This window comes from Piliocolobus tephrosceles, chromosome 21 (genome assembly GCF_002776525.5).
Source record: "Piliocolobus tephrosceles isolate RC106 chromosome 21, ASM277652v3, whole genome shotgun sequence".
NCBI lineage: Eukaryota > Metazoa > Chordata > Mammalia > Primates > Cercopithecidae > Piliocolobus > Piliocolobus tephrosceles.
In genome coordinates this window covers 20,853,162-20,875,100 of record NC_045454.1, presented here as the reverse complement: position 1 = coordinate 20,875,100, position 21,939 = coordinate 20,853,162, and the positions used below count along the sequence as shown (strand labels likewise).

Sequence of the window (21,939 nt, the reverse complement as noted above, 5' to 3'; positions counted from 1 at the left end):
TTTTTTTTTTTTTTTTTTTTTTTTTTTTGATACAAAGTATCACTCCATCACCCAGGCAGGAGTTCAGTGGTGCAATCACAGCTCACTGCAGCCTCAACCTCCTGGGCTCAAGTGATCCTCCCACCCTAGCTCCAGTCCCCGACCCCTCCACCCCCCACCTCCCCAACAGCTGGGACCACAAGTAAGCACCACCATGCCTGTCTAATTTTTTTGTATTTTTGGTAGAGACAGGGTTTCACCATGTTGGCCAAGCTGGTCCTGAACTCCTGGGCTCAGGCGATCTGCCTGCCTCAGCTTCCCAAAAGTATTGGGATTGGTGATATGAGCCACTACACCTGGCCTCCTTTTGTTTTTAATTGATTTATTGTACTGTACCATTTTAATTCCCTTGTCATTTCTTTTATATAAGCTGATTGTTTTCTTAGCATGTGTTCTGGAGATTACAGTGAATATTTTACATTTACAAATAACTGGTTTGAATTAATAAACTTTGGTCAGGGAACTCCAAGACCACTTTCAGTTTCACTGACTGCTAGATGGACTCACACAACTCAGAAAAGTGTTGTTGTTGTTTTACCACTAATGAAAGGATCACATTAAAATTAATAAAAGCTGGCTATTCCGGGGGCCAGAATTTATCTTCTAGGTGTTAGTCGAGGGCTAGAACTTTCTTAAGGGCTAGAACTTTCTTTGGAATAGGCAGGGTTTAAACATTCCAGACACTACTGCGCTCCAGCCTGGGCAAAAGAGTGAGATCCTGTCTCAAATAAACAAAATTCCAGACTTGTTGAGTCAAAACTGTTGCACACTCCTTAGCTTTAATAGTATATCCAAAACTTGTTCCTATACAGTTCTGCTCCTTTTCATGTTGTTTTGTCACAGATTACATTTTTATACATTGTGTACCCTTTAACACTGGTTTGTAATGACTGTTTTATGCATTCATTAGTCTTTTAAATCATATTGGGGAAATAAAAAGGACCTACAAGCCCAAGATGCAATAGACTTTTGTATTTGCCTATTTAGCTACCTTTATCTTTTTTTTTTTTTTTTTTTTTGTTGAGACTGAGTCTCACTCTGTCACCCAGGCATGAGTGCAGTGGCATGATCTCGGCTCACTGCAACCTCCGCCTCTGGGGTCAAGCAGTTCTCCTACATCAGCCTCCTAAGTAGCTAGGATTATAGGCGTGTGCCACCATGCCCAGCTAGTTTTTTTATTTTTAGTAGAGACTGGGTTTCACTGTGTTGGCCAGGCTGCTCTTGAACACCTGACTTTGTGATTCGCCCACCTTGGCCTCCTAAAGTGCTGGGATTACAGGCGTGAGCCACCGCACCCGGCCTGTTCTTCATTTTTGTACGTGGCTTTGAGTTACTTTCTACTGTCTTTTTATTCCAACTTGCAGGGCCCCCTTAGCTTTTCTATTATGGCATGTCTTCAAATGAGGTCCCTCAGTTTTTATTTACTTGGGTATGTTTTAGTTTCTCCTTCATTTTTGTTTTTGGTTTCTTTTTTCAACTTTTATTTTCGATTCAGGGGGTACATTTGCAGATTTGTTACATGAGTATATTGTATGATGCTGAGATTTGGGGTACAATTGATCTTGTCTTCCAGGTAGTGAACCTGGTACCCAATAGTTTTTCGACTCTTGTTTCTCTCCCTTCCTCCCGCCTCTAGTAGTCGCAGTGTGTATTGTTCCCATATTTATGTCTTTCTGTACCCAGTGTTTAGCTCCTACTTAGCAGTGAGAACATGCAGTATTTTATTTTCTTTTTCTGCATTAATGCTTTTAGAATAATGGCCTCCAGCTGCACCCATGTTGCTTCAAAGGACATGATTTTTTCTTTTTTATGTATGGTATTCCATGACATATGTATACCACATTTTATTTATCCAAGCCACTGTTGAGGGCACCTAGGTTGATTCTGTGTATTTGCTATTGTGAATAGTGCTGTGATGAACATGAGTGCATGTGTCTTTTTGGTTAAATGATTTATTTTCTTTTGGGTATGTACCCAGTAATGGGATTGCTGAGTCAAATGGTTGTTCTTAGTTATTTGAGAAATCTGCAAACTGCACCCCACAGTGGCTAAACTAATTTACACTCCCACCAACAGTGTATAAGCATTCCCTTTTCTCCGCAACCTCACCAACATCTGTTCATTTTGACTTTTTAACAGCCATTCTGACCGATATGAGATGGCTAACTCATTGTGGTTTTGATTTGCATTTCTCTGATGGTTAGTGGTGTGGAGCATTTTAAAAAGTGTGTTTGTTGGCTGCTTGTATGTCTTTTGAGAAGGGTCTGTTCATATTCTTTACCCACTTTGAGTGGCGTTGTTCTCTGCTTGTTGAATTGTTTAAATTCCTTGTAGATTCTGGATATTAGACCTTTGTTAAATGCATAGTTTGTGAATATTTTCTCCCATTCTGTAGGGTGTTGTTTACTCTGTTGATAATTCCTTTTGCTGAGCGGAAGCTCTTTAGTTAGGTCTCACTTGTCAATTTTTGTTTTGTTTCAGTTGCTTTTGAGGAATTAGTCATAAATTCTTTGCCAAGGCTGATGTTTACAAGGGTATTTCCTAGGTTTTCTTCTAGGATTTTTAGTTTTAGTTCTCACATTTAAGCCTTTCATCAAACGTGAGTTAATTTTTGTATATGTTGAAAGGTACGGGTCCACTTTCATTCTTCTGCATATGCCAGTCATCCCAGCACCATTTATTGAATAGGGAGTCCTTTCCTCATTGCTTATTTTTGTTGACTTTGTCAAAGATCACTTGGTTGTAGGTGCGTGACTTTCTTTCTAGGTCCTCTATTCTATTCCACTGCTCTGTGTGTCCGTTTTAGTACCAAGACCATTGCGTTTTGGTTACTGTAGCCTTGCAGTATAGCTTGAAGTCAGGTAATGTGATGCAGCCAGCATTGTTCTTTTTGCTTAGGATAGCGTTGGCTATTCAAGTCCTTTTTTGCTTCCATATGGATTTTTAAATAGCTTTTTCTAGTTCTGTGAAGAATGTCCTTGGTAGTTTGATAGGAATAGCATTGAATCTATAAATTGCCCTGGGCAGTATCGCCATTTTAATGATACTGTTTCTTCCTACCATGTTTTTCCATTTGTGTCATCTGATTTCTTTGAGCAGTGTTTTGTGGTTCTCATTATAGAGATCTTTCACCTCCCTCATTAGCTGTATTCTTAGGTATGTTATTCTTTCAGTGGTAATTTGAAATGGGATTGTGTTCCTGATTTGGTTCTCAGCTTGACTGTTGTTTCTGTCATCTTACTCTCAATCTCCTTGCGGCTTTGCAGCTGAGTCACCCATAAACAACTTTCTTAGTCTGTTTGTGCTGCTATAAGAAAATACCTGATTTATGAAGAACAGAAATGTATCACAGTTCTGGAGGTTATGAAGTCCGAGATCAAGGCATCATCAGGTTCAACTGTCTTCTTCCAAGGGTGCCTTGATGCTGCATCCTCCAGAAAGGACGTGTGTCCTCACATGCAAAAGGGAGAAGGACAAGGAAGTCTGCATTGAGCCTCTTTTATGAAGGCTGTAATCCCATTCACAAAGGGAGGAGCCCTCATCACCTCTTAAAGGCTCCACCTTCTAATACTATCACATTGGCAGCATCTGAATTTTGGAGAGGACATGTTACATTCTGCCCCTGGACTCCCTCCCCCCATATTCATGCCTTTCTCACATACAAAATACATTCATTTCATTCCAATAGCCCCCAAAGTATTAAAACTCATTTCAGCATAAACTTTTTTTTTTTTTGAGACGGAGTCTGGATCTGTCGCCCAGGCTGGAGTGCAGTGGCCGGATCTCAGTTCACTGCAAGCTCCGCCTCCCGGGTTTACGCCATTCTCCTGCCTCAGCCTCCCGAGTAGCTGGGACTACAGGCGCCCGCCAGCTCGCCCGGCTAGTTTTTTTGTATTTTTTAGTAGAGACGGGGTTTCACCGTATTAGGCAGGATGGTCTCGATCTCCTGACCTTGTGATCCGCCCGTCTCGGCCTCCCAAAGTGCTGGGATTACAGGCTTGAGCCACCGCGCCCGGCTTCAGCATAAACTTTAAAGTCAACTTAAAGGGCAGAGTCTCATCTTGATATCTAAATCATGTGGTGATTCATCCTGACGCAAATTGCTCTCTAGTTGCGTACCTGTGACACCAAACTAGTTACGTGCTTCCAAAATTCAATGATGCATAAGACAGACATTTCTTTTTCTTTTCCTTTTTTTTTTTTTTCTTTTTTTGAGACAGAATTTCACTCTTTTTGCCCAGGCTGGAGTGCAGTGGTGCATTCTTGGCTCACCGCCACCTCTGCCTCCCGGATTCAAGCGATTCTCCTACCTTAGCCTCCCAAGTAGCTGGGATTACAGGCACGCGTAAACCATTCCCGGCCAATTTTTTTGTATTTTTAGTAGAGACGGGGTTTCTCCATGTTGGTCAGGCTGCCTCAGGTGATCGCCTGTCTCGGCCTCCCAGAGTGCTGGGATTACAGGCGTGAGCCACCACGCCCGGCCAGGACAGACATTTCTGTTCCAAAACAGATAAGAAAGTATGGGTCACTGGTCCCAAGTAGGTCCAAAACTGAACAGGGCAAATAACAGTAAACCTTAAGCCTGGAGAATAATCATCTTTAACTCCTTGGCGCATGATCCAGACACACTGGGATGGGGGTTGGACCCCAAAGGCCCGAAGGGACCCTGCCACCATGGCTTTGGTGTGCACAGTTCATACTGCAGCTGTCATGGGTTGGAGTCAGGTTCCACTGGCTCTCCCAGGCCCATGTTGCATTCTGCTGGCTCTACAGGTCTAGGGTTTGGGGAGTGGCACGGCCTTTATGACTCCACTGGACACTGCCCGAGGGGGGACTGTCTGTAGTGGCTCTGCATCTGTAGTGGGTCTCTGTCTAGGCCCTGGGGCCCTCCAAGGCATGGCATGCCTGTAAACCCTGCTATTCAGGCGGCTGAGGCAAGAGAATTGCTTGAGCCCGGGAGGCGGAGGTTGCAGTGAGCCTAGATCGCACCACCACTGCACTCCAGCTTGGGCGACAGAGTGAGTCTCTGTCTCAAAAAAAAAAAAACTCTTTGAAGGATGCCATGATTCTACATCTTGTGCACTCTGCACACTTGCAAAATCAGCCACTTTGCCCTCCAGAGCCGGGACTAAACTGCACCTGGGCCCACTGAAGCCACAACTAGGGCAGCCAAGGAGCACTGTGCTGGGATGGGAGGGGCAGAGACTTGAGGCAGCCCTGGGCAGCAAGCCCCATGAGTGCTCTAGGCCCTTCCCTTGAAACCATCCTGCCTTCAAGGCCCTCGCACACTGGGCCTGTGATGGGAGGAGCAGCCTCGAAGCTCTCTGAAGTGCCATTGGATTCATTCTCCTGTTGTCATGATGAAAAGCACCTGGCTTCTTTCTAGCCACACTCTTATCAAAAGGTCACTTGGTCACACCCTTGGTTTACTTTCCTAAATACCTTTTGATTTACATGCTCAGGCTGAGAATTTTCAAATCTCTATGTTTTGCTTCCGTGTTATAAATCCCATCTTTGTATTGTTTCTTCTCACATTTTACTCTAATTAAGAGAAGCCAAGCAGCACCCTGAACACTTTGCTGCTTAGATATTTATTCTGCCGAATATCTTAACTTCAGAAACAGCTTCTGATTTATATTGGTTTAATTCAAGTGAGATAGAGAAATGTTACTCCTATATAACTCTGTTTCCTTTCATCTTCTCTTGTAGTAATATTGGTCTTCACATTACATCTACAGATGTTTCGAACTCAACCGATCATTGTAATTTTTACGTTAAATAAATCTATGTTTTAAAAAAAATGAGAAGAAAGGAGAACTTTTATACATTTGTAACTTTTATTTTGTTAGTCTGATTTCTCACTTTGGGTTCTCCTCATGAGGTGCAGATGGATTGGAGTTACCATCTGGATTCATTTCCTTAGCCCAGTACAACTTTGCTTTCCCCTGCCTTTGTGTTATTATTAGCAAATATATTACATTTCTGTATGTTACGGGCCCAATAATACATAATATACACATTGTTTCATAAAATTTGTCTATCAGTTAAAAGGAGAAGAGATATATATGTATACTGTCTTTTATAATTGCATAAAATTGCCTTGCTTCTCCTTTTTTTTTTTTGAGACAGAGTTTCGCTTTTGTTGTGCAGGCTGGAGTGCCATGGCGTCATCTCGGCTCACCTCAACCTCTGCCTCCTGGGTTCAAGTGATTCTTCTGCCTCAGCCTCCCTAGTAAATGGGATTACAGGCATGTGTCACCACACCTGGCTAATTTTGTATTTTTAGTAGAGACCAGGTTTTTCCATGTTGATCAGGCTGGTCTCGAACTCGCAACCTCAGGTGATCTTCCCACCTCAGCCTCTCAAAGTGCTGAGATTACAGGTGTGAGCCACCATGCCCGGCCTCTTCTCTTTGTTTTTTCATATGGATTTGTATTACTGCCTGGGATCACCAGCCTAAAGAGCTTCCTTGAGTACTTTTTAAGGTCAGTCAGCTAGGAGTAAATTCAGTTTTTATCTGGAAATGTCTTTTCATCTTAAGTTTTGAAACAGTCTTAAGTTTTGAAATATAGATTTGCTGCATAAGGATAACCACCCCCCTTTGTTTTACTGATACATAATTGACACATACTTATGTGTATACACACACATACAAGCACACTTTATCTGTCCACCCATTGATGGACACTTAGGTTTCCATACCTTGGCTGTTGTGAATAATGCTGCCATGAACAAGGACTGCAAATATCTCTTCAAGTTACTGACTTTGGCCATGCGTGGTGGCTCACGCCTGTAATTCCAGCACTTTGGGAGGCCGAGGTGGGTGGATCATGAGCTCAGGAGTTCGAGACCAGCCTGGCCAATATGGTGAAACCCCATCTCTACTAAAAATACAAAATTTAGCCGGGCATGGTGCCACACACCTGTAATTCCAGCCACTCGGAAGGCTGAGACAGGAGAATTGCTGGAACCTGGGAGGCAGAGGTTGCAATGAACCGAGATTGCAGCACTGCACTCCACCGTGGGCGAAAGAGCAAGACTCCGTCTCAGTGCAGGTGGAAAAAAGTTACTGACTTCATTTCTTTTGGCCGTATAGCCAGAAGCAGGATTGCTGGATTGTATGAATGTCCTATTTTTAAGTTTTTGTGGAACCTCCATACTCTTTTTCAGAAGGACCATACCAGTTTACATCCCCAACAGTGTACAAGGCCTCCCTTTTTCCATATCCTTGTCAACATTTTTTTTCTTTCTTGTCTGTTTGATAACAGCAGTCCTGTTAGGTGTGAGGTGATATTTCATTGTGGTTTGATTTGCATTTCCCTGATGTTTAGTGATATTGAGCACCTTTTTATATACCTGTTGACCATTTGTGTATCTTCTTTGGAAAAATGTCTGTCAGGTTCTTTGCTCATTTTTTAGTTGGATTTTTTTTTTTTTTTTGCTATTGAGTTGAATGAATTTCTTATATATTTAGATGTTAACCCCTTGTCAGATATATAATTTGCACATATTTTCTCCCACTCTGTAGAATGTCATTTCACTTTTTAAATTGTTTCCTTTATTTTATAGAAGCTTTTTAATTTGATTTGATTTTTTTGTTTTTGCTTTTGTTTCAGGTGCTTTTGGTGTTATATTTTAAAAAATCATTGCAAGACCAATATCAAGAGCTTCACTATGTTTTCTTCTAGGATTTTTAGAGTTTCAGGCCTTATATTTAAGTCTTTAATCCATTTTGAGTTAATTTTTGTAAGTGGTGTGAGGTGGGGGGGTCACTTCATTTTTTTGCCTGTTGATGGATTTAGGATTCTGGGTTGAAGGATTTTGTGTGTGTGAGTACTTTGTATATATCATCCCACTGCCTTCTGGCCTTCATTTTTTTCTGATGAGAAATCAGCAGTTAATACTTCTGTATTAGTTTCACTTCTAGCCTGCAGTTTCCTTTTACTGCTTTCAAGATTTTCTCCATTTCTTTCTTTGGATTTCAGTGCTTTTATAATGATGCATCTATGTTTGGATCTCTATGCATTTATCCTGCTTGGTGTTTGTTGAGCTTCCTGGATGTGCAGTTTAATGTTTTTCAATAAATTTGGGAATTTTAAATTCATTATTTCTTTGTAAATTTTAAATGCTTTTTTTCTCTCTCATCTCTCTTCTGGTACTCCTGTTTATAGCAGTGTGCTTAATGGGGTCCCACATTTCTCTGAGATGTTAATTTGTCTTCTTTTCTCTCTGTTCATCAGATTACACCATTGCTATTAATCTATCTTCAACTTTGCTAATACTTCTGCCAGAGTTCATATCTACTATTGAGTCCTTCTAGTGAACATTTCAGTTATACTTTGTAACTTCAGAATTTCCATGTTTATTATTGATAATTTGTATCTCTTTGTTGATATTCTCCGTTTGATGCAACATTATGATCATACCTACATTTACTTCTTTAACTATGGTTTCCTTTGTCTATTTGAATATATATTATAATGTATAATTTGAAGTCTTTACCTGTTTATAATTTGAAGTCTTTGCCTGTTAAATCTGGTTGCTCTCACAAGCAGTTTCTGTTGTGGGCTTCTTTTCCAATGTGTGAATCATACTTTCCTATTTCTTTGCCTATCTCTTGTTTGTGGAAAGTGGATTTTTTTTTTTTTTTTGAGACAGAGTCTCGCTCTGTCGCCCGGGCTGGAGTGCAGTGGCTGGATCTCAGCTCACTGCAAGCTCCGCTTCCCGGGTTTACACCATTCTCCTGCCTCAGCCTCCCGAGTAGCTGGGAGTACAGGCGCCCGCCATCTCGCCCGGCTAGATTTTTGTATTTTTTAGTAGAGACGGGGTTTCACCGTGTTAGCCAGGATGGTCTCGATCTCCTGGCATCATGATCCGCCCGCTCGGCCTCCCAAAGTGCTGGAATTACAGGCTTGAGCCACCGTGCCCGGCCTAAGTGGATTTTATAGACAGTTCTTGGAACTCCAGTACTTTTGTCCACACCCTCTGCCTCAGGGCTTGTTATTGGTACTTGCTTGTTTACTTGCTTAGTGACGGTGATATGGTTTGGCTCTGTATCTCCATCCAAAACTAATCTTGAATTGTAAAAATCCCCACATGTCAAGGGCAGGACCAGGTGGAAATGATTGAATCATGGGGGTGGTTTCCCCAATACTGTTCTTGTAATAGTGAGTGAGTTCTCATAAGATCGGATGGTTTTATAAGGGGCTTCCCCCTTAGCTCGGCTTTCATTCTCTCTCCTACCACCCTGTGAAGAAGTGCCTTCTGCCATGATTGTAAGTTTCCTGAGGCCTCCCAAGCCATACAGAACTGTGAATCAATTAAGCCTCTTTCCTTTGTAAATTACCTAGTCTTGGGTGTATCCTTATAGCAGCATGAGAATGGACTCTGGATTGTTTTAGTGAAGTCTCTTCTCACCATGGTGTAAAATCTCTGATGTTGCTCATTGGGAGTACAGCCTTGCCTACTTTTACAGACAGCATTAGATGATAGTGGTTTTGACAGGGCTGTCTCTGAGCATCTTCCTGACCACCCCCAGCTGTTAGCACCACCGATTGCAACTTAATGGCAGTATTGCTTTCTTAAGTGTCCTGGAATATACATTGCTTCACAGGCTAATATAATCAAACTGGGGCTTTCTTGAGGTCAGTGTTTGAGATTTGTTCTGACAATAGAATGTCTCTTCCCAGGTGGTCTCTCAGTTTCTGTCTGGCAAACAAGCCACCCTACAGTATACCATACATCTCTAATCAACCTCCTCCCAATTGCCCTTTACCAAAATTTTCAGTTTTTGACATTGCCCTTAGGTTTAAATTTCTCCATATTCTGTTGCAAGTCAATTCAGTTCCTTTGAGGAGCAATACAGAACTCTCTGTTCTGTGGCCTACTTCTCCCCCTGAACAAAATCTCAGAGCCACTGTTCTAGTGCTGGAGGTATGGACAATGGCATGCATCTCTCTGAGTGATTCCCCTGCTTTAGGAGCTGAGTGCTTGGTAGATGGCAGATGGGGCGGCAGCCAGGTCTCCCTGGCTTGCCTGTTTGGGCATGGAACACCTGCCCCAAGAGCCAGGGCACAGGAATTAGAACCTCAGTATGCTCAGCAGTACCACTTCCAAGTTAAAGCCTACATTTCCTGTTTTGGGGCGAGGCCGAGGAAGGGAGTCTTCATTCTTCAGCTGTGCAACAGGTAGGTAACTGGGGCAGAGTGAAAAGTGATGATGTCTCAGCCCACCTAGGAAGACAGCTATCCGACTGGGGCAGGGGTTGAGAAGTGGCGAAGAAGCCCCATGCCCTTGGCTATCCTAGCTGGAGTGGAGTCTTTCTCACCGAGACAGAATGGACAATGGAGGGCTCAGGTTTGGTTCACATAGTCCAGACTCTCAGAGTTCTTAACATGTTTTTGGAGATTTTCTCGTAAACTAATGTTTCTTCATTTGCTGTACATTCCTAGCACTATTTCCAGACTTTAAATTGTGGTTCTTTTTTAAAAAATAATTTTTACAGTTTCATTGGGGATCGTGTCTATGGAGCTCCCCATGCTGTCATGCCAGAAGTGGAATTCCCTGACCAGTTCTTTACAGTTCTAACCATGGACCATGTAAGTTACTATTTCTCTTTTCTTTGTGATATTTCCTTTTTCTGATTCTTCCTACCACACACCTCTGTCAAAGAACCTGCACCACAACCCCATACTTTTTCGCTTTCTGGTAAGGGCTGGAGTCTAACAGCATAGTGTCCCTCCTATGTGCCTCTCTATTCTCCAAAGAATGTTCAACACTCCTGTGTGTTCAGTCCTTTGTCAAGAGCAGATATAAAGCAGAAGTGGAATCCCTGTACTTTTCCTTGTCATATTCTTGGATAGGGAAAAAGCAGATGGATCTGTTTGATAATTGGGCATACTCTGACCTTCTTCACAGACTTGAGTTTCCAGGTAGATTGGATTTGATGTTGAATGGCCTCAGGTCATATAAAATGATGATGATTGTAGGTGCAGAATTGGAGAAGACCTTGTCTAACCTAAACACTGGAGTATAATTAAGGCTGTTACATTTTTAGCAAGAAAATTACTCTGTAGCCATTAAAAAACACTTACTAAAAACTTTGTTGCTAAAAGTAATAAATCTTATTATATAATGTGAAATAATATGTCACATAGTAATGAACTTGGAGCTACAAGAAATCTTTAATTTTGTTCACACCCCATTTTCAAAGTTAGGTATTTTTCTCCTGTACAGGGGAATGAGGGTATAGAAACTTTATTGATGATTCATGAGGCAGGCACATAGCATGAAATGTGCTTGTATATAGTACTTATTTTAATTTGTAAACTGGTTATTAATTTCCAGACATGGTTGGCTAAATAAGCGATCCCATAAGTATGCAGAAAGATTTCAGTGGATCAAAGGGAGTCTTTAAAGATGATAGTCTGGTTTGGAAGCACTAACTTCCTTACTTCCCATGTCACAGTCTTCTCCCGGCCTCCTAGTTTACTGTGCAATCCCCTTGCAATAAGGCAATTCATCTTGCCTTTTTCTCAAAAATATTTCCTTACATTTTACCTGTAATGTACGGGTTTGTTGTTTCAGGAACTGGTGACACTCAGGGATGTGGTCATCAACTTCTCTCAGGAGGAATGGGAATATCTGGATTCTGCTCAGAGGAACTTATATTGGGATGTGATGATGGAGAACTACAGCAACTTACTCTCACTGGGTAAATTTATCTGCCTCCAGTAACTTAGAATATACTCTCTAGACTATCAGCTGATATTCAATGAGTCCAAGGCTATATTTTGTTTTTCATTTTGTTTTGTTTTGTTTTTGAGATGGAGTCTCACTTTGTCACCCAGGCTGGAGTGTAGTAGCATGATCTTGGCTCACTGCAACCTATGCCTCCTGGGTTCAAGCAATTCTCCTGCCTCAGCCTCCCGAGTAGCTGGGATTACAGGCGCCGGCCACTACACCCAGCTAATTTTTTGTATTTTTAGTAGAGACAGGGTCTCACCACGCTGGCCAGGCTGGTCTTGAACTCCTGACCTCATGATTCACCTGCCTCGGCCTCCCAAAGTGCTGGGGTTACAGGCATGAGCCACTGCGACGGCCTCAAGGCTATGTTTTAAGAAACTAGGTGAACTTCTGATTCCAAAGGCATGCTTTCAGTGTTGTTGTGTTGCAAATGACATCTCTGTTAGTCTTTAACATTCTTCATGATATTCTTACCTTCTCAGGCCCTTCATATAATTTCTACCTTCCTTGATACCAAGGAGCTGGATTTGACTTGTGGGACACATACAGCATATCACTGAGACATTACAGGTTGAGTATCCCTTATCCAAAATACTTGGGATGAGAGTGTTTTGGATTTGGGATTTTTTTCAGATTTTGGAATATCTACATATACATAATGAGACATCTTAGGGATGGAACCCAAATTGAAACACAAAATTCATTTATGTTTCATGTACACTTTATACACATAGCCTGAAGGCAATTTTATACCATGTTTTTAATAGTTTTGTGCATGAAACCAAGTTTATGTTAAGTAGTTATGTGTATTTCACTTGTGGCATCATGTCAGTGCTCAGAAAGTTTTGGATTTTGTAGCTGAATTTCAGATTTTAGATTAGGGATGTGCAACCCGTACATTGTGTTTGAGGTCAGAATTGCTATAAATACGTTATATTCTTACCCACCTTCTGGGAGAACTTTTCAGATACCGTGTGTCCTGATTTGTTATGATTGTTAAAAGAATCTCTACAATTTATATATTGAAGGATTGATAAACGGTTCATATTCATTTCCTCCCACCTGCTTTATGGCTAAAGAACATTGCATTTAACATTAAATTAGTATTCCACCAAGGCCTTTTTAATAGCTCAGAAAGTTAGTTACTTTCCTCTCAGCTTCCATAGTTCTTGCCTTCTACTTGGCCCCGTCCTAAGGACTTTAAATAATTGGCTCGTGGCTAGGCATGGTAGCTCGTGCCTGTAATCCCAGCACTTTGGGAGGCTGAGGCGGGCAGATTGCCTGAGCTCGGGAGTTCATGACCAGCCTGGGCAATACAGTGAAACCCCATCTCTACTAAAATACAAAAAAATTAGCCGGCCATGGTGGCGTGTGCCTGTAGTCCCAGCTACTCAGGTGGCTGAGGCAGGAGAATTGCTTGAACCCACTTGAACTCGGGAGGCGGAGGTTGCAGTGAGCTGAAATCGTGCCACTGCACTCCAGCCTGGGCAACAGGGCAAGACTCCATCTCAAAAAAAAATGACTCATTTAATTCTTACAATAACTCTGTGACATAAGTGCTATTTGTATTATTGTACAGAAGAGGTTGCTTACAACAGAGAGAATGTAGGCACTTTTGCAAAGGCTCCACAGCCACTTAATTACAGATGAAGGCTTTCTACCCAGGCAATCTGGCACCAAAGACAGTATTTTTAACTGTTACACTGCTTCTCCAGACAAAGAATTAGTATAGGTTTAAATAACATAAGACCTTTCCTTACCTGTCTAGTCTCTTTATACGTGATAATTCTGTGGTTACTCTAAGGTGAATGGTTTTCCAGTTCCTTCACAGTTCTCTTTTCTGTCTTTTTCATATAATTTTGATTGTATTTAGTAAAACTTTAACCAATTCTCAAAGCTGTATTTTAAAAATTGGTTATAATAAAAAAATACATTGTTACATTTCTTTGTTGTAAGCAGTCTTCCATTTCGATCCAATTGGGATCACCTTACTGGAGGAAGGGAAGTTGCTCTATAGAGTTTATGGGATGTGAAGGAAGACAGGGCCACGTGAGTGACGGCCACTGAGGGATAGAAAGTCATTGCGAAAGCACAAAGCCCATGTGGTCCAGGAGATGAGCCCTTGGGATTCTGTTGGGAAAATCCCTTCAAAAGCTTGTGGGTTTTTATTTATTTATTTTTATTTTTTATTTTTGAGACAGAGTTTCGCTCTGTTGCCAAGGCTGGAGTGCAGTGGCACAATCTCGGCTCACTGCAAGCCCCATCTCCCAGGTTCACGCCATTTTCCTGTCTCAGCCTCCCGAGTAGCTGGGACTACAGGTGCCCACCACCATGCCCAGCTAATTTTTTGTATTTTTAGTAGATATGGGGTTTCACCATGTTAGTTAGCCAAGATGGTCTCGATCTCCTGACCTCGTGGTCCGCCCACCTCAGCCTCCCAAAGTGCTGGGATTACAGGTGTGAGCCACCATGCCCAGCCCAGACTTTTTTTTTTTTTTTTTAAGCCTGGCACTTGGAGAAGGAAATTAAGATCTTCTTCAATGCCACCGTTTTCCAGTTCCTCTTGTATTTAGACTTATGTATGTGTATACTGACCATAAACAAATGCTCATTCATATCCTCAATATTTATTCGGTGTCTACATTGAGACAGATATCAGTACAATGGTGAATAAGACCAATACAGACCCTGCTGTCATGGAATTGGCATACTAGTTCTTGAGATGTATAATAAACAAGTAAACAAGTAGAGAATATATATAACAATATGTGTAAGAATAAAGGGGTAGAGAATGATGAAGAAAGCTAATTCAGACAGTGTGGTCAGAAACCAATCTCTCTCGTCTTAATTTGGCATTTTATACAGTTCCTTTTCAGTGATTCACCTAATGTTTTTGCAGTTGGAAGTCCTCATTGGAATCAGTGTGTTTCAATTTGTCATTCCTTTTATGTTAGTTGCTGTCATGTTCTTTGGTAAACTTTTGTAATTCTAATGGGAAAGGCAAAGAGGCTGTTATTATTATTATTATATCTTCTATATAACTGTAAATAAGTAGCCACCTTTCAAATGGTGCACTAGAATTTTTCATACCTTCTATTATGTCTCATTATGTTTATTGATGTTATTGGTTCAGTATACATCAGCCCACCAGAGTCTGATTTTTGATGTCCAGCAGTATGAATATTGGATGAAATTTTGATATACTGATACCATGTTTCTTATGGTGATTTCTGTGCGCTTTGGCTTTATCCTTTAACCTTTGAATTTATTGTCTCTTTTTGTCAAAAGCTTATCCAAGGCTCATTCCATACCCTCCCTATCCCAGACCCAGGGATTGAATTGGGTATGAGTGCATTTTTCTGATTTTGTTTAGTTCAGCATGTTGCAGTACATAAACTTTTTTCCCCTCATTTGACTCTTATATTGTCAAAATGGTGGCACTTTAGCTCCCTCAAGCTATTTTTGTGTCCCTTTGATGTGACCCACTGTTGTAAAACTTTTTTCTTTCTGGTAAAACATTACAGGGTACATCTCATACCTCCCCTGGTCTAGATCATGATCCAGGCCTTTGTTCTAGGATTCCTGGTTTATTATCTGGTTTATTTCAATAACAAGGACAATAAGGCATGGTTATTGTTTTTCTGTTTCATGGAGTGAGTGTTTGAAAAATTTATCTCATTCCAGGAATTTTTTTCCAACTATTACTGCTTTTTGGGTTGGTTTTAAGTATCTCTTTACCAAGAAATTAATTCATTAGACTACATTTTCAGCTTTATTAGCATAGGAGTCATAACATTTTGTGTATGTTTTCATCACATTGCGATTGTTTGCTAATTTCTCACCTTTTCTTTAGGTCACTGTTCTTTTGTCTTTAGTAGGATATATACATTGGTTATTTATACTTTTTTTTTAAAAAAAAAACATTTAAGTTTTTACTTTTTATGAGACAAATATATTTATGTTCCATAGATATCAGTTAGAAATGTTTTCAACATCATGGTTCACTACAGACTTCGTGATTTCAATTACATTTCCACATTGACCCAACAGTTATTTAGCAGAGAGCCTCTTTTTCTTTTCTTTCTTTTTCTTTTTTTCTTTTTTTAAATAAGACATAGTCTCACTCTGTTGCCCAGCTTGGAGTGCAGTGGTGCAATCTCAGCTCACTGCAACCTCCATCTCCCAGGTTTGAGTGATTCTTCTGCCTCAGCCTCCCAAGTAGCTGGGATTACAGGCATGCGCCACCATGCCCAGCTAAGTTTTTTTTTTTATTTTTAGTAGAGACGGGTTTCGCCATGTTGGCCAGGCTGTTCTCAAACTCCTGACCTCAAGTGATCCACCCACCTTGGTCTCCCAAAATGCCAGGATTACAGGTGTGACAGCCACTGCACCCAGCCTATAGAGAGCTTCTTTATTTCTAACTAAAAGTACTTTTGATTTATTGATACTGGTACTCAAGTCTGGTTTTAATGTTTTTGTCAGATATTGATGCCTGCATTATTTCATCTTATACATAATTAAATCACAGAAAATTATCCTTGCCCTTTATCATGCAGTGTTTATGTATCACTCTGAGTTCTCTTCAGGCATTCCCTTTTCTCATTGTTCGCCTCCAGATGATGTCCATAAAATCCTTTGTTTCAAAGTGCCTTATAGTCTTGTCTACCTAGATCACCTTCTTCATATTACTTTGTTAGCATATTCTCCTTTTCACTCATAAGCCCTTGCTCAGAATTGTGTAAGTCTAACAGTAGTTATAATTATATTCAGATATTATTTTAATATCTGAAATATTATATTTTGGGGAAGTATAGCATTAGTTGACTTTTGGTATACGAAAATGGAAAGGAATATCTGTAAAAGAACATAAAAGAAAAAATAGGGGTAGGTTTTAGAAGGACAGCAGAGTAAAGGTAAATATGCTGTTGAAGAGCAGTAAATAACACATCCCATCTTGATTGTATTTCTTCATTCCACATGTCAATCATGGCTCTGCATACGAGGGAATAAGCAATAATGGTGGGCCAATATGTGTAAGTGGAGAAGCAGTTGGAAAATAAATACCTATGAATGTTCACCGTATTTATGTATCTTACTGTATGTATCTTACTTATGTATCTTACTGTATATACGTATGTAATCACTAATACAATGTGAAGGTTGGGAGGCATTGATAACTGGCATTATTCTTATAGCTACATAATTATTTTGATAATTGTTTTCTAGTGACTTATCTTTGTATATATACTTTTATTTTTATTTGGATTCATTCAGTGATTTACTTTTCCTCTATTAATTATCATATACTATGCCCTTAGGGCTTGTTATACATTGGCACATGAAAATTTATTACATTTCTCCTTGTGGAATTTAAGGAATAAGGAAGTAAATGGTGTAAAAGTACTGAATACACAACTGAAAATATATATATATGAGGGTAAGGCACTAGATACGGGATTAGAAATGGAAATGAAGTTATTTAGGATCAACTAATATGCCCTTTCTGAGGGTAGGTATCTTGAGACCTTAACAAAGAAAAGAAGCTGGCATACAAAGAGACCATTTATGTGAAATGAAATGTCCTGTGGATAGCTCTAAATGATAGGATATTTGTTTTGATCTAGAAGGTGAAAGATGATTAGCAGAATGGAGTTAAAATGAGGTGTTTTGTTTTTTTTTTGAGACGGACTCTCACTCCGCTGCCCAGGCTAGAGTCTATGCAGTGGTGTGATCTCAGCTCCCTGCAGCCTCCACTTCCTGGATTCAAGCAATTCTTGTGCCTCAGCCTCCTGAGTAGCTGGGACTACAGGTGTGTGCCATCATGCCCGGCTGTTTGTATTTTAGTAGAGGCAGGGTTTCACTATGTTGCCCAGGCTAGTCTCAAAGTCCTGAGCTCAGGTAACGCACCTGCCTTGCCCTCCCAAAGTGCTAGGATAACAAGCATGAGCCAACATGCCCGGGCAAAATGAGGTCTTACAAACTGTACCTTGTTATTATCGTTGGTAAAGTTTATTTTTGGGGAAGAAAACCACAAAAGTGTTAGTATATATGGATTATCAAATTTTGATCTGCATTAGCGTTATTTCTATAAGATGCTAATGATTAGTTCTACATCTACAGATTTTGATACTGTTTAACCAACAAGCTTACCAGGTGATGACCAACACACAAATTTCAGATCCACTGACTTAATCACAGTCCTCATACTCTATGTTCTGCTGTTATTCTGTGAGCTGTCTTTATCTTTCTCCAAATTTCATAAATTTTTTTAACCAATTCATGTATATGAATTATTCTTAAATTGTCCCTTCTTTCCATAACTTTCATTTTTGTAGTACATGAAAATTATTTTTTCCTTTCTTTCAGATTTGGAGTCCAGGAATGAGACTAAGCATTTATCTGTAGGAAAAGACAGTATTAAAAACACTGGTTCTCAGTGGGAGGTAATGGAAAGTAGCAGGTTACGTGGCCTTGAAAGTTCCATTTTCAGAAATGACTGGCAAAGCAAAAGCAAGATTGAAGTACAAGGACCTGAAGTGGGATATTTCAGTCAAATGAAAATCATCTCTGAAAATGTGCCCACTTACAAAACTCATGAATCTCTTACGTTACCTCAGAGAACTCATGACAGTGAGAAGCCCTATGAATACAAGGAATATGAGAAGGTCTTCAGTTGTGACTTAGAGTTTGCTGAATATCAGAAAATACATACTGGTGGAAAACACTATGAATGCAATCAATGTTGGAAAACCTTTGGGATAGATAACTCCAATATGTTACAACTGAATATTCATACTGGTGTGAAACTTTGTAAATATATGGAATATGGGAATACATGTAGTTTTTATGAAGACCTTAATGTATACCAGAAAATTGATAATGAGAAGTTCTACAAATGTAAGGAATACAGAAGGACCTTTGGAAGAGTTGAAGAAGTTACTCCACTTCAAAGAGTTCATGATGGTGAGAAACACTTCGAATGCTCATTCTGTGGGAAATCCTTTAGAGTGCATGCACAACTTACTCGACATCAGAAAATCCATACTGATGAAAAAACCTACAAATGTATGGAATGTGGCAAGGACTTCAGATTTCATTCACAGCTTACCGAACATCAGAGAATTCATACTGGTGAGAAGCCCTACAAATGTATGCACTGTGAGAAGGTTTTTAGAATTAGTTCACAGCTCATTGAACATCAGAGAATTCATACTGGTGAGAAACCTTATGCATGTAAGGAATGTGGAAAGGCTTTTGGAGTATGTAGAGAACTTGCTCGTCATCAGAGGATTCATACTGGTAAGAAACCCTATGAATGCAAAGCATGTGGAAAGGTCTTTAGAAACAGTTCATCCCTGACTAGACATCAGAGGATTCATACTGGTGAAAAACCCTATAAATGTAAAGAATGTGAGAAAGCATTTGGAGTAGGTAGTGAACTTACTCGACATGAAAGAATTCACAGTGGTCAAAAGCCTTATGAATGTAAGGAGTGTGGAAAGTTCTTTAGACTTACGTCAGCCCTTATTCAACATCAAAGAATTCATAGTGGTGAGAAACCTTATGAATGTAAGGTATGTGGGAAGGCCTTTAGACATAGTTCAGCCCTTACAGAACATCAGAGAATTCATACTGGAGAAAAACCCTATGAATGCAAGGCATGTGGGAAGGCCTTTAGACATAGTTCATCCTTTACCAAACATCAGCGCATTCATACTGGTGATAAACCCTATGAATGTAAGGAATGTGGGAATTCCTTTAGTGTTGTTGGGCATCTTACGTGCCAACCGAAAATTTACACTGGTGAGAAATCATTTGACTGAAATAAATGTATAAAGTGGTTTTTTATTTCTGATTTTCACAGGAAAAAACTATGGATGGATTTAATGGGTAATCAAGGCAATTCAGTATCTCCCTCTTTTAAGTCTGTTTTTAGACTTCATGGCCATTCTGTATGTAGACGTAGAATTGTTTAGTCATAGCTGATATATACTTATAGCTTTGTTAGATATTGCCAAATATTTCTCCTTTTTATGTTAAAAAGAGTTTTTTTCCATGAGTTTCTCATCCTGGCATGTTTTGTTTACAATAGCTTTTGATGTTTGCATTATTGTTCTTTTCACTATTCAGTTTTTTAATTGTAATATTACTTCAGTATCTTTTCTGCATTGTAATTCTTTGCTTGTGATATCTATACTTATTTTCCTCCAGAGAGTTAGAACTCCTAGACAGAGACAACGTAGTTTTACATTCTTATTGCTCTTCATTTTGTGTAATGTTCTTGTTTTGTTTTGTTTTGAATGATAGAAGTGTGATCTTTCCATTTTCATCAAATTGTTCACTTCTCTTTAAATTTCTATTTTATTTTGATACAACATGTTCCCCCAAAAATAACATATACATAGGAACTGGTTATGTTCCACCATAACACACACACACACACACACTATATGTATATAGTGTATATATACATACAATGTATATAGTGTATGTGCGATGTATACTATATATACTCACACGCACTATATAACACTATATATACATACTATATATGTATATACAGTATATATGTATATATAATATATACAGTGTGTGTGTGTGTATATATAGTGTATGTCTGTTATATTGGAATATAACCAGTTCCTTTAAGCAGTCTTTTTACCCACAGGCTGTACCAACCAGGATCCAAATGAAGAGAACTCTTTTTAAATATTTGATAAAATTACTCATCCAATAAGTCTGTTAAAATTTATCATTCTCTTAAATTATCATGCTTAAATTTGTCAAACACCTTTAAAAGGGGAGGAAAAAATGACCACTGACCTTACATTAAGAGGATTTACAACTACAGCTTCAATTTTTTTTTAATCTGTTACCGTTATTTTTCTTTTTATTCTCTCTCAGAGTTGCCTTATTAGGTTTGGGCATTTCAACAATCAACAGACCTTCTTTGATTTAACTAACCTCATTTAACTCCAAAATCATCTCTCTCTTAGGACAGCTGACTTGGTTATGCAGTCAGTGAGATCACAAGCCACTGGTTATTGAATTTTTTTTTTTTTTTTAACTTTTCATTTTTTTTGAGACAGAGTTTTGCTCTGTTGCCCAGGCTGGAGTGCAGTGGTGCGATCTTGGCTCACCTTAACCTCTGCCTCCCGGGTTCAAGCTGTTTTCCTGCTCAGCCTCCCAAGTAGCTGGGATTACAGGCACACGCCACCACGCCTGGCTAATTTTGTATTTTTAGTAGAGATGGAATTTCTCCATGTTGGTCAGTCTGGTCTCGAACTCCTGACCTCAGGTGATCCCCCCACCTCAGCCTCCCAAAGTGCAGGGATTATAGGCATGAGCCACTGCACCCGGCCTGGTTATTGGATTTATTTATTTAATTTTTTTGAGATAGAGTCTTGCTCTGTCACCAGGCTGGAGTGCAGTGGCGTGATCTCAGCTCACTGCAACCTCCACCTTCCAGGTTCAAGCAATTTTCCTGCCTCAGCCTGCCAAGTAGCTGGGATTACAGACATGTGCCACCACACCTGGCTAATTGTTTGTATTTTAGTAGACACAGAGTTTCACCATGTTGGCCAAGACAGTCTGTATCTCCTGACCTTGTGATCCACCAGCCTTGGCTTCCCAAAGTGCTGGGATTACGGGTGTGGGCCACCATGCCTGGCCAGTTATTCGATTTTTATAAGAAAATTTTACTATTATTTTCAGACAAATTTATGTCACCATCATTCATTACATTTTCATTTTTGAAACTGGTATCTTTCCCAGAATTTATGTACTCTATAAAGGTCTGAATGATTACCAATATTAAGCCATTTTCTCATCTGATATATTGAGCAATGTTTTATGTAAGTATTGCTTATTCAAGTAGTTTTAAAAGATATGTAATTGGTGGTTGTTTCATGTCCTACACAGTAAGAACAAGAGTATGTTAACCTTTTTGTCAGGATATTTGCTGTTTCATATCTTTGAAATAGAGTAGTAGCTGTGTTTCTAACTACATTCTGTTTATGTGACAACACAGCTAATTTACTCTTGAATCCCATTCTACCTTTTTATCCTGAGTTACCATCAGTGCTAATGTTCCTCTTGGGTATAGCTCTCCAGGAGAACTTGTCTTATGTTTCTTTGTGTGTGTTTTTTTCCTTC

At 39.8% G+C, this 21,939-nt stretch overlaps 1 protein-coding gene across 3 annotated transcripts in view; it reads left to right on the top strand.

The window, feature by feature from the left end:
* The window catches only part of ZNF529 (zinc finger protein 529), a 28,579-nt gene extending 7,535 nt beyond the window's left edge, over window positions 1-21,044 (top strand). For all 3 annotated transcript variants that reach the window (XM_023195816.3, XM_023195817.3, XM_023195818.2), the window contains exons 3-5: window positions 10,544-10,637; window positions 11,626-11,752; window positions 18,151-21,044. In XM_023195816.3, the coding sequence (XP_023051584.2) occupies window positions 10,544-10,637; window positions 11,626-11,752; window positions 18,151-19,607 (1,678 nt within the window). In that variant the 3' untranslated portion in view covers window positions 19,608-21,044. The remainder of the gene's footprint in view (window positions 1-10,543; window positions 10,638-11,625; window positions 11,753-18,150) is intronic.
* The last annotated feature ends 895 nt before the right edge of the window (window positions 21,045-21,939 follow it).